Consider the following 13,941-nt stretch of genomic DNA (forward strand, 5'->3'; position numbering starts at 1 on the left):
AGAGTTTCAGCATGCCCGAGGGGTTGGATGTGACAAATAATTATAAATAGAGGGAGCAGTGTCGGTGGCTAACACCACACCACACCAGCACAGCTTGGCTGATTCTCTTGACAACCAGTTCACTTTGGAGGGGAAATGTGGTCCGATATCCGAAGGCCTAGTCTGTGTAATGGCACTTGGCATCGGGTCATGCTGATCAACACCCCTACGTGTTCAAATATTTGACCAATGTGTTATTGCTGTCTTCCAACCAAAGCAAATATTCAGGATACCTGCACAGCTTGGAACTTTCAGAACCACGCTGCCTGAATCACTTGACAACCAGTTCTCTTTGGGCGGGGTGTGTTTGGCTTGGAGGCACCATTTTATAAGTGCAGTAACACACACTGATTTGTTTTTTATTAAATTTTTTGCTTGTTAAAATGCATGTTTACTATGATATCGACATCTTTCTTCATAAAGAGACAAGTCCTACAGATTTATATTTGGTAAGATTTACTAGAATTTAGCTCTGTGTTCTTTTAAGACAGGGTTTCTCAAACTCGGTCCTGGGGACCCCCTGTTGCTGCTGGTTTTCATTCCAACCGAGCTCTCAATTACTTAACTAGACCCTTAATTGAAGTGATAATTTGCTTAATTAGACCTTTTTACTTGTTTTCCGCTCTTAAACAATTGCATATTTCAAGGTAGCTGTAACATTGTAGAAGTAACTTGAACTGCAACTGTTTAAGAGCTGAAAACAAGTAAAAAGGTCTAATTAAGCAAATTATCAGTTCAATTAAGGGTCTAGTTAAGTAATTGAGAGCTCGGTTGGAATGAAAACCAGCAGCCACCGGGTCCCCAGGACCGAGTTTGAGAAACCCTGTTTTAAGACATTGAAATTCATTTAAAATTATTTCAGTATTGCTGAAGATTTTTTGAAGTTACGGGTAAATATTACAGAGAAAGTGATAAGATCTTTAAAAATGACTGCTGTGTGTGTGTGTGTGTGTGTGTGTGTGTGTGTGTGTGTGTGTGTGTGTGTGTGTGTGTGTGTGTGTGTGTGTGGTTGGGGCAGTTGAGGGCTATTTTTGTATTGCATTTGTTTTTTGTCTTTTGAGAGCTTTCCCCATTTTCTTTTATGTGTAAATAGGACAGCTCTATTAAATATTTAATGTAGCTGCAGCTCTAGTTATTTGAAGTGCTTATAAAGATGTTCTAGCAGGCCAGCGCACCAGGAGAATGGGTTTTTTATTTTGTGGGAGGCTTCGGCCACTTCTGCAGAGGGAACAATAACATGTATTTACAGTAAATGTTTCACCCCAATTGCTGCAAATGATGATAAAACTGAAGTATATCTTTTTTTTTTTTTTTCACAGGCAAAATCTTGTATCTGTCACATGTGCGGCGCCCACCTGAACAGACTTCATTCCTGCCTCTACTGCGTCTTCTTTGGCTGCTTTAACAAGAAACACATTCACGAACATGCAAAAAACAAACGGCATAACCTGGGTAAGAGTCCTGAACAGGAGTCCGTAGACTGCTTCTAGCGCTGGGTTTATTTAGCCTTGATGTCTTTGTTTCTCAAGCCTCGGTGTGCATATCAGTAATGGGTATGGTCAATAAAACCATATGCTCACACACTCACTCAAACACCCACGGGAGTATTAACATTCATTACCTCCACCCCTGCCTGCTAAGGATGAAGTGTGTGAAACTGAAGTGCTTTTCCTGTCCAATATCTCTAGTTGTGTGCACTGATTTCTGTGTAAAGTATTGGTTCGGGTTAACCCCCCCCCCCCCCTTGTTCTTCTTTGCTCTAGGCCTGTCTTAATAGCTCATTTCTTTTAGCCCTGGGATTAGGCTAGTTGCTCTTCACTGGAGTCTCTCCAATGTCCTTTTGGTACTGTGGTGACCTGGACTGGACACAGCACTCTTAAGTGTGGTCTCATCAGTGCATTACAACGTCATCACAATCTCCTTTTCATCTGTACAAATACAGAAAATGTGAAGACTTGAGACAGTTATAACCATAAAAAACATGATATCTTTGTGTTATATCTGTGTTTTACATTGTGTATTGTATTGTTAAAAGTCCATCAAAAATGCACAGCAAGTCAAAATACCAAGAAAATGGCTTTGTCAGCCAAATGGGATGAAACATTAATAAACCACCAGGTGAGAATCGAGACTACCAGTCTAGCCATGAGCAGGGGTGAGCTTACTCCCTGAACACAGCAGCAGTACAAAAACCAGGTTAACACAATTCCTGGAGTTTCATTGAAAAGAGCCTTAAAACGAAGGGCAACATTTGCTTAAGGATATAAAGGAAATGCAGCGGTAATGGCACGTGTGTCTGTGTGTGTGTGTGTGTTTTTACAGGATTCTGAACCATATACAGTAGAAGTTTTCTCTAACTTGTTATATTGTTTAGAATCATGTATTCTGCAGCTGTTCCCCATTGCAAACAATACCCTCCCAGCAACTGCACTGTGACTTACAAAACATGGTGGGCATGAAGTACTTCCTTTAGCGGATTTCTTTAAAGATCCATAAAACCCTGGTTCATACGATGCATGGTGATCTACTTTACTGAAGGTACTGATTGCTCTAATTTTATATTTACAGGTCTTCCAGGGGGTGTGTGTTATTTATGAGTGAGTTAGCAATCAAACTGCACATGTTCATTATTTGGCATCAAACTTCAAACTTAACATGTAGTGGGACATTCAAAATTAGAAAGATGACTCTAGACTACAATTGAAATTGTACCTCTCTTAAATATTTACAACCAAGATATTAGTCAGTATATATTTAGTTTATATACACTTTAAAACATAAGCATAAAATATCTATATTTGTAATACTAATATATTGTGTACGATAACATATTACAAACAATATAATGTGCATGATAATTAATATTACCAAATGTCTGTTTATTTCTGAAAACAACAATCACGTGATAAATTCTTGACAAACAATTATGGATTTGCAGCATTTGATTGATCATTTATGTTCAGAACCCGCATTCCATGTGAACTGTGATGCACAATACATACAGTATAGTAGTGAATATATACACTAAAAAAGGGTAGCTGCATTTGAACAAAAAAAAGTAAAGTCAGCGCTTATGTGTTTTTCTATTTATTTTGTATGTGATTTACCCCAACGTTTTATTTACATGTTGAAATCCCTAGTTACCGAAGTTGCAAGTATCTGGGAGATCCTGTTGTTCATGATTATTAGGCTATTATCTTGTTTATATTAAGTGATGAAATGGTTTGAATCGATTGTATGGAAATGTGCCTTTCTTCTCCTAATGACTCCATTTGAATCAATGTTCATTTTTAAACAAGGTATACATATAATTACATTTATGAATATATTCATGTTATTAATAATCATTAAGATAGCTAGCCTAATATAAACGTAACTAAAGGAATGATGTTTTTAAAAAGTGTTAAATGTATTAGCCTAATAATAATAGCTTTGTTTTGTGTATGAGAAGTCCAAGTAAATGTGTATAAGGTATCTAAAATGTGGTCCTACATGGGAATGTTTATTATAATAGTAAGTTTTCATATACAAAAAATAAGAGTTGCACCACAAATAAAAAAATACAAAGCAAACCAAAAACTTCCTTTTAAGATATATAGAGAGGACTACAATCTAAATGGAGAGATCTACTTTCCATTGCATATAAATATCATGTTTTAAAATAAGCCTTCCAGGGAAAAAAGAATGGATATTAAACACACAAAACTACGTTTTACTTGACGGCAAGAGCTGACAATTCCAAAAGACTGCCACTAAGGTGGGTTCACTTCAGAAAACAGGTGTAGTCACCACTGGGCAGATCAGGTCAGGTATAAAACCAGAACAAGCATGGTTGTTTCTCTGTCATGTGCAAAATGTAATAATTACCTCATAGGTATTTAACCTTAAGATCCTGATAACCTGAATAAGATGTATCAAAACTGCATGTTAAAGCATGCAAGTTACTTGTATATGCTTATTCCTGTGTGCTATATAGTATGCCTGATCCCTATATATTGCTTCTGTAGTAACTGTGGGTCACAGACCTGCCCCGTTTCCAACCCGGTACATGTACTGAACAGCAAATGAGGTTACCGGGGTACGACCGAACTGTACCGTACAGAGTATACCACCGAACTGCACTGTACCAAAGGTACTGTACTGGGTGTACCACTACCGAGTGGTGAACCACCACCAAGTGTACAGTACCACTGAGTGTGGTACTGTACCGGGTGTACCACCACAGAGTGGTGTATCGCCACCGAGTGTACCACCTAACCACATCGTACAGTACCGCACCGCACTAGTGCTCAGGCACCGTGTGGCTGCTGAACCGATCGGTTCATATTACTGTCTGCTTGGTTCATCACCGTTCCAACTTTGAACCGAGTCTGTACTTCGGTTTAAACAGTGATACCATCCCTGGTCCAGTACCAGTGGACCCGATTTGAGTCTCAACTCGTTTTTATCTTTTTACAGTATTTTTGCCTGTAACATACTGTACGGCGGTGTTGCTGCTTGTTTTGTCTGAGACATCAGGGTTTTTGTTAGAAGATCTGTATACTGCACCAGCCCTGTTACAGTAAGTACTGTATGCAGGAGCTATATAAACTGACTGTACATGCGTGCTATTTGCATAATGCCTGTTTTTTTATCCCTGTGCCAGCAGCCTCAGGGACTGGCACAGCCAGCTGTGCTTGCGGACAGACCGTCGCCTGGCGCAGAGGCAAGAGCCTCAGGCCAAGACACAAGGGGTTTGCTGCCACAGGCCCAGGGTCCCATTCTCAGGGAGCCATCTGGGCTATTGGCGTCAGTGCACCACAGACATCTGGGTGCTTACTACCGTTCAGACCAGCTACTCACTGCAGTTAAAGCACAGTCCTCCTCCCTTTCGGGGTGTGACATGGTGGACCTCAAAGACTCCTATTGCCATATGCCCATAAAAACTGGCACACTTAAGTAACCTGCAGTTTGCTTTTCAGGTAACAGCGTACGAGTTCAAGTCTTACCGTTTGGCCTCTCTAGCTCCCCATTCCTTTTCGAAGAACAGGGAAGCTATACTGGCCTCACTGAGACTCGAAGGTATCAGAGTACTCTATTACTCTGGTTCATTGTGCCCAGTCTCCAGCTCAGGCATACGCTCACACGTAACTGTTCATCAGCCACCTTCTACGGTTGGGGCTTACGTTGAATCATACAAAAAGCCAACTCACATCTTCTCAGACAGCCTCCTATCTGGGAGTGTGCTTGGACTTCTGGTCCATGCTGTCCACTCTGTAGGACGGCAGAGTGCAGAGAATGTTTAGAACTATTCAGCTCAACAGAGAGCTCATGGTATGACGTTCCTGTGCAAGTCTGGTTCAACAGCAGGGCTTTTTCAGCCTGCATTGAACCACAACTGCCTATTGACAGTGTTTCATAACTGTCTGTCTAAAGGCACTCTCTTGGTGCAAACAGCCTGCCCATCTGCACCTCGGCTTAGCGTTGAGCAGTGTCACCAAAAGGGAGGCCGTCACCAGCCTGGGCTGGGATGCTGTGTAGAATGGCTCTCCACATAATGGCTTCTTTGCACCACCTCCCAGTCTGACAGTGAGCTGCAGCTCAATACTCTCTGCCTAGTGTGGGCCCTGGCATGCTATGTTGACAGGACAAAAAGTTGGAGGCAGTCCGGACGATGTGTTGTCTGCTCTGGGACGAAGTCCCATTGTCAAGCCCTGTCTAGGTAGAGGCTGTCCAAATGGATAGCAGATACATGCAGAACTGCCTATGAGCTGGCCAACAAGATTCTATCTACTGAATGTCATGGATCCCCAAAACCCTGGCTTTGGAACTAGTGTTGAGGGCAGCTTCAGGGTCAACCCTTGCAACATAACATTGTGGTGAGTTCTCCCTCCATTTTTTAGGGTTTAGCCCTAGCTACTTCTTACTGGGGTTCTGACCAGTAACACACAGGGCAGCCTCGACTTAGCCTTGTAGCAGTCTGGTCATTCTGCAATATTGCCTCGTGACTGCTTTGGTACACTCACTATTATCCTTCAAGGTCGCTGCGTCCATGATTGCAGCATGTTTGAAGGAAAAAAGATGCTCGTAGTTGTGTCTGCAGTCCTCTTATGCCCTCGGGGGCGGGCATGACTGCGTCACAGACACTAGCATGCAGCTTTGGTGTTTGTATTCGTGTTTCGTGGTCTTTACAGGTAAATGCCCTTTCGGTAATGGTTACATTTCTATTTCAGGGAACCATGGTTATAATAGTAATCCAATGTTCCCTAATCTTTGTATATCGCATGCTTTCTGCTGATATGCAAGACACTGTGTCATAAGATGTGCAATGTCTTGTTTGACTATAAATAGGTTGTCTTGGCAACTGCAAATAGGTATGGTAGCAGTGATGGAATTGAGAAAGTACAGCTATTAAAAGGCTGCTTTTTAATAATTTATTATTTTATGATAATGAAGTTCAGGGCCACTTGGAAGTAACATTGGCGCATATAAATGGAATGCTTACTTACCAGACCAAAAAGAAGCAGGGGTGGAGTGGGAAGGAACATGATTGTTCCTTCCCACTCGAATGCATTGACACAATAGCAGGTGGAATTGTAGAAGGTCATTTTGGCATTTATTCACAGCTGGAGTGCAACGTATTCTGACGGAGCAGTGCAATCGTAGGGTTGATGGGGCAGGACGTTATTAAATTTAATACATTCTCAACCAAGATATGTGTAGGTCATCTACTATGCTCTGTTAGAAAATAGTAGGAGGCACCTTGCACTAGATGGGTCTTTCCACACAAAACAGACAAAATGTTGTGATCTTCCCACCTTGCCATCTCATTCTTTTGATATTTTAATATTTCACAGTGCAAAAGAAACGGATTAGACTAAGAAAGCACGGTGTTTTTGGAGTGCTGTTTTGTAAATAGCCAAATACTGTTGCAGATTTTTGTGTAGCAATTATTTTCACTGATTTTCTTTGAATAGTATAGGTGCAGTACAATACTTTGGTGTTTTAGACACATTGTTAATTGTATAATGTACCGATGTTAATAAAGCAACTACAATGTAGCACAGTATAACGACTCAGATACAATATTTTTACATATCTGTAATGGGGGAGGCAGTGGTAGATGAAAACAAGCACTGAAAAGGGGCCATGTTTGAGAGGTCAGATCTTTCAAAGTATTCAAGATATCGTCTTGATACTCGCTGCACACAGAACTGCTTTAGCTTAGTAATGCCTCAACATATTACTTAGTGGTGATTGTAGATGTTAATGCGATGGAGGTAAATGTAGTAAAACATGCAATTATAGCATTTTTGTTGGTGTATTGTACAGAATAACTGTAGTTATTGTCTTCTCTGTAGTCTCCAAGTTGTCTCCAAGTTATAACAACAACAAAGACAATATACGCAATGTCAATGTCAAGGGAAAAATGGATAGTGAGTTGTGAGCCCCCAAAGTGGGTGCCAGACCAGAAATGGCATCCCTTCAGCATCCTAGAACTCAAAGGGATAACAGATACACACTTCTGCTTTTAATATGCCATAAATGAGAATTGTAAAATGCATTCTTTTATTTAAATATGGCACACTTTATCCTTAAAATAGCACAGTTTTAGTACTCATTAATGATATTTTGTTAGAATTAATCAATTTAGCAGTGTTTACATGCATCTAGCCGGAAAATAATTGATGGAACACCAAATTAGTTTCTATGTAAAATGTCAGCTAAACGATGTATAGTATCTACAGTATTGTGTACAGTTTGATGTACAGTGTCTACAGTATTGTATACAGTTTGTCAATTGTATTTGTGTCCATCTCTTGAGGAGACACAATGGCAATACCAAAAAGATATTTCTGGTTTTTTTTTTAAATGATGTCTGCTCTTAATTGATCAGACTTTAGGTTATCTAACCAGAAATCAATCTCGTCTGAATCTGTATGTCTTTGTGAGCTGGTCACCTGAAGAACCATGTTGGCACATGATTTATTTTCTTAGATTATTTCAAAAAACCAAAATGGCTGACCTTGAAATACCCTTCTGTATTGCCATAGAGACCAGTCTAGTCGAGACCTGGATACAAATACAATTTTGCCCAACTGTATATAATACTATAGATATTATACATGGTTTAGTTGATAACAATTTACATAGAAACCATGTTTTTTTACCTGTTCGATTAATGATTTGCTATCAATGTGCATGTAAACCTACCAAATACCATTAGTGCATAAACAAAAAGTATGTCATATTTAAGTAGCAGGGATACATTTTAAAAAATCCATCCCTTTTAAGTTCTGGGGTGCTGAAAGGATGCCATTTCTGGCCTGGTGTCCACTTTGGGGCCTCATCATAACTCACTAACCAATCACCCTGTGAAACTGGCATTTGCATATATAGGCTAGTTTCTGTTCGTTGTTGTTAAGTAACCTGGAACCTGTGATAACTACACTGGTTCAGGGTTCTGAAGTGTGAAGTGGCATTTCTATTGGTGTCGTTGCTCTTTTATCTTGCAGTTCATTTACCTCCTTTGCATTAACATCCCTGGTCACTAGTAGGCAATATGTTGACCCGCTATTAAACTAGAAGAGCAGATCTGTGTGTAGTGAGTATCATGAAGATATCTTGAATACTTTTAAATATGGGCCCCTTTTCAGTGCTTGGCATTGGCACCCCTCCTTTACAGGCCTAAAACTTAAAAAAAAAATAATGAGAGTTGAGAGCTAATGTTTTGGGATTCTTCCAAAAAAACTGCAATATGCAATATTGCAAGAATCTGAGACTGCAAGGTAGGGACCATTGGCCCATTTCACATGGAATGATGCCAGATACATTTGACCCCACAGAACTTTTAAACGTAGAATTGGATTAGTATGACTGAATCCTGTAGAATGAGTTGAACAAGCTGTCCAGATTCTGTTCCATTTCTGCAGGATTTGCCTTATTATAACGTACAGGAACCGCATATCTGCATATTGCATTCCTGTAACTCAGTACAAAGTACGAGTGATGGGGAGGAGGACTTCAAGTAATTAGATTGAGAGAAGTCCATCAGAATAGCACTTGCACGTCATTAGATATCGATTTACCATCCCGTGTATCTTTGTGTTTCTTTAGATGATACTGTATAGATATTGTAGTAGAGATATGTACTGTTTGTGTCTTGATACAACACCAAAAGCACTGCATAGTTCATTATAGTTCACCAAGTGGTTCTTGAATAAAAAATTAGTGTGTTTTTATAGTTGGTATGAATACATACATATGAATACATACATATACTCTCCCTATCTAATACTTTTGTCTTTTTAACAAAATAGGCCATCATTAAACAATCATTTAATCTCACAATGCATCATCATGTAAGTAGCCCATCAGGATCATTACATGTATTGTGATGCATATCACAACCTGAAAGTCACGGTTTGTATTGTGACATTATTAGTGTATTGTTATATCTAGGGATGGCGTGATGGGATACACCCCGCCTCTGTTTATTTGTATTTTTGTATTGTTAGTGTTTTAATGTATCTGCGTTTCTTTTAGTTAAATGTAGTTGGTAGGGACTATGTTTGCTTCTCGTCTCTGCCCAACTACATCCTGTGTGTGACAAATTGGCTGTCGACAACGCTTATTAGAAAACCTGTGCAGAATGTGGTGGAGGGATAATCGAGGTAATTGATACCCTGTTAATCCCTCGACCTCTATATAAACCAGCATCATACTTGTTTGAATTACTATCTGTTTATTTTGGCCACTGTGCCATTTTCTGTTTTGTGTGTTTGTTATTTTCATGAATTAAAGACCGAGCAGTTCACTTGTGTGTGTATTTCCTGGTAATTGATTAGAAAATGACTAATCGTATGTAATCTGTCTTATATTGCAACAAATATAAATGGTCTGAAAAGACCCATTAACCACGCTAAGCCTGCCACCGCAGCCCAACCTATTACTATAAATAAATATGAAATAAATCGTTATTTCTTTCTATGGTCCTAAATTACTCAAGCTCCTGATTTATCTCTTTTTTTTTTTTTTTTTTTTATAAGAAGTGCACGGTGATACCAATACTGTAGCTATGGGTAACGGAGGTGGTTGGAATGCACCATTGCCCGTATTAAAACCATATTTAATTATTCAATTATTATTATTATTATTATTATTATTATTTATTTCTTAGCAGACGCCCTTATCCAGGGTGACTTACAATCGTAAGCAATACAAGAGACTATAAAACAGAGGTATTTTACACAAAATATAAAATAATAATAAATACATTTTGTAGTTTTAATGTGTTCCGTTATAATGGTGACCTAGTTCATGACGTTCAATAATTTAACCTCTACTGTGTACTAGGGCCTACGTTATTTATAAGGCTTCATGTAGGAGAACATATACCAAGACCGGATGGTATATACTGTATTAATGTGGTATGTTACTTTGTGTAAAGATGTATTTATATTTTTATAGTTGTCTAATGAAGACATTGTTTGATTCACTGTAATCTGTATGTTCTTACGTTGCCTTCAGTTGCTGTTTGGAAATTATGCAGAAGTTGGGCTTTATGCATTCTGTACTTGTATTATACTGTGAAGCTGCGTCCTGGTGAAAGAGCTACCTGACGCTGTCATTTCTAGACCAGATAATCCTTGTTTCACTGCAAAAAAAAAAAAGTGGTAATACTAATCCGCTTTCAGCTTTCAAAAGACGATTGGGATACAAGTCATAACAGGAACATGACTTTCAAAAATACACAGTGCTAGTGGTCTTTGACACTCTCTCAATATCTGTGCCTGCAAAGGTATTTAAGATTGAGGAGGAATGTTCACTTGCATATATAAAAACACTTTTTTCTCTCTCTTCAGCCATAGATCTATTATATGGGGGTATATATTGTTTTATGTGTCAAGACTACATATACGACAAAGACATGGAACAGATTGCTAAAGAAGAACAAAGAAAAGCATGGAAATTACAAGGTATGCAGAATTAATTCATAGAGATGTTTAACTCTCTGCTGTGAATGAATGTGTGATGTACTTAACCAGCATGCTCATGCTTATGCAGACAGTCCCTTATTTCTCAGCAGTAACTGATCTAAACTGGGGTAACTAAGTTCCTCACTGTATTCTCCCTAAACTTGTGTCAGTTTTTAACTTATTATTCAGTCTGATAGAAACAATAGACAGATTGTTAAAAAAAAATGTATATTGTGTTTTTTTTCCTATGGGTAAAATGTGAGTACATTTTATTCAAGATACTTGCAGTAATGATCTTCTGCAATTTTCAACTGTGCTAACACTGTTCTCTTTCCACTTCTTGTATTTAGTGCTAATAAGGAGTGGGGGGTGGCACAGGCAGGATTAATGTACAGTTAAAGGGTATTTAGACACATTGCTAAAATGTAATGTCATTTACTTTTCATTTTCATTATACTTCTTGGAATATAGATACAGATTTTGTTGTGGGTGGGGTCTTTTTTTAATTTGATCAAGAATCTGTTCATGCAAGCAGTCCTGGTTGCATTCCCTATGATTATTGTACATTTTTAAATGCGTGTCATTTCCTTGCACTGTGAAGTGAGTTCATGTACAGTAGTCTCCGGCTAAGAGAACACCCTTTGGGAAGCAAACACATTTTTCTCTTAGCTCAAGTGTTCTTTTAAGATGGAGTTGACCACCAGACACAATATGAATGAATAAATAAATAAATATGTATTGCTTGTCATGACGCACGTACATCAACATATGAAATGAATAGAATAGGTAAATGAAAAGCAGTAGGCAAGTGAATGTAAACTATAATAATAAAGTAACAGACAAACTAACATGACAGTTTGTTTAGTTTGACAGTTCATAAACTGACAAACTAAATTTAGCACAGCAACCTGTTAAAAAATGCAGCAGCAGCTCTAGATTAATTATGAATACCTGTACAGGAGCAAAATGATTTAACAGAATGGTGAAGCAACTCACCAGAACGGAAAACACTAAATTGCTTGGTGTCTTGTCTGATTCAGGTTTTTTTCAGGAGCGTGAACAATTTCCAACTTTTTGTAGCAAAAGAAACCACTGCGTGTTTTGCTGTTTGTTTACATGCCATTTGAGGTGCACTTGTGTAAATCAGAATACAAAACGAGGCAATGATATGACGGCGGTTCTGGAAAGATTTAATAAACCAATCAGTCTGCCTCAAGACACTGGCGATGACCAGTCACATTTAAAAAGATTGAATTTGAATTTAAATTTGATGATGTTACCAGATTACAAAAAATACTGTATCAGTTGTGAAAGAATCGCTAGCGGTGCCAAAAAGATTATTTTAAGCAAAGTTCCTGTTCCTTTAGGTGGAGCATTTACAATGGGAAAAATCATTTTCACCACAAGGGTGTTCTCTTATGCGAAGTGTTCTTAGGAGGTGTTCCTATACACGGAGACTACTGTATTCATGGTATCAATCCGCTTTAGCAATGACCAGACATGTTGATGCTGTAAAGCATTTAACCTCCCACCCCCCGTTGCTCTTACATTTTATCTCTTTCATTGCTCTGCACATTTTAGCTTTTATCTTACGTTTATCTCTGAATTGCCAGGTGTCGGTGAAAAGTATTCAACGTGGGAACCAACGAAACGCGAATTGGAATTACTACGGCACAATCCCAAACGTAGGAAAATAACTACAAATTGCACCATTGGTAAGAAAGGTTCATTTATTGGGTCGCAGGTCTTTGTGTGTGTTGTAGTGCTGCAGCACTGAAGTTACCTGCCGCCCCTTGCATATAAACATCATGATCAATCAGTGGACCCAGTTTGAAGGGTTGAAGACCACTTTGATGAATTATGGTAGAATTTGTAGAAGTTCCGAGTGGTAGAGCAACATCTTCGTAAATTAAATTACATAAACTTGACACAAGATGTCTTGTGTTCATCGTTGGTTGCTTTAGGGCGTGGACTTTTACTATTTCTTATGTACTACTTCTCACATGTTGGTGCAAGTTTAGAGCTTTAGTTAACCTACTTTACATAGTTTAAATCTACCTATGTATTCTTACTAATTGAATTTATCTATCAACTTGAATCTTTTAGCAATGCAGTAAAATGTATTTAGGAGACAGGTGGTAGTTGTGGAGTGAAGTATAGAGTGAAAGTCAGTGCCGCTTGGTAATGCTTCTGTGGAGATTTACTGCTTAGTAATGAAATCACTACCATGGGTCAGAAAGCCCTATAACTTATGCCTAAAAATGAAACTGAATCAGCTGCTTAAAGTAATTGAAGCTAACAAAATAGTTCCATAAGTTATCAACCATGCACATCAGTTCACAATATTGGTCCAAAATGTGCAGTTTTGAAAGACACATATTTAGTATTTTCATTTTTAAATCATGATATCTGGTACTACACTAGGTTAAATGAATCAATGTTTGCAAACTATGCTTTTTGACTGTTTCTCTTCCTGGGGCATTTCTCCTGTAGAGTGAAATTGTCCACTGCTAGCGTGAAATGACCAAGAGGACCTGGAAGGCAAGGCAAATAAACAGATCTTTCTTTTAGTCTTGTGTAGTACCAGCTGTCTTGTGTTAAAATGAAAATACATGTTAAAACATGTGTTTCTTTCAAAACAGAAATTCAAGACCTGTATAGTGAATGAAAGTACAATTATTTACCTACAGACACATCAGTGTGGGCATGCTTTGTCCCAGATTTAAGACTCTATTTACACAAGGGGACACTTCAAATCAGTTCAGTGGTGGTTCTTTTTCCACAGCAGCACTATTGTAAAACTATTGCATGCTGTTGATAAACTCTAAAGTTATGTATAGTTTACTGTTGAGAAAGATGTTCCTCCTTTGAGTCTTCAATGCTAAATGAAACCTCTTTACCAGGACTGCACAGAGTCATCCTGTTGCGATTTTTAGAATCGATT

The 13,941-nt window shown here is 38.5% G+C and overlaps 1 protein-coding gene across 2 annotated transcripts in view; it reads left to right on the forward strand.

The window, feature by feature from the left end:
• LOC117431661 (ubiquitin carboxyl-terminal hydrolase 22-like) overlaps window positions 1-13,941 on the forward strand; it is a 93,849-nt gene that overhangs the window by 42,573 nt on the left and 37,335 nt on the right. Inside the window, exons 3-5 of one of the 2 annotated variants that reach the window (XM_034052873.3) lie at window positions 1,359-1,491; window positions 10,884-10,997; window positions 12,611-12,712. In XM_034052873.3, coding sequence (XP_033908764.1) covers window positions 1,359-1,491; window positions 10,884-10,997; window positions 12,611-12,712 — 349 coding nt within the window. The remainder of the gene's footprint in view (window positions 1-1,358; window positions 1,492-10,883; window positions 10,998-12,610; window positions 12,713-13,941) is intronic. The other variant, XM_058995981.1, reaches the window with a different exon arrangement.

The sequence above is a fragment of the Acipenser ruthenus genome, chromosome 22 (genome assembly GCF_902713425.1).
Source record: "Acipenser ruthenus chromosome 22, fAciRut3.2 maternal haplotype, whole genome shotgun sequence".
In the NCBI taxonomy this organism is placed as follows: Eukaryota; Metazoa; Chordata; class Actinopteri; order Acipenseriformes; family Acipenseridae; genus Acipenser; species Acipenser ruthenus.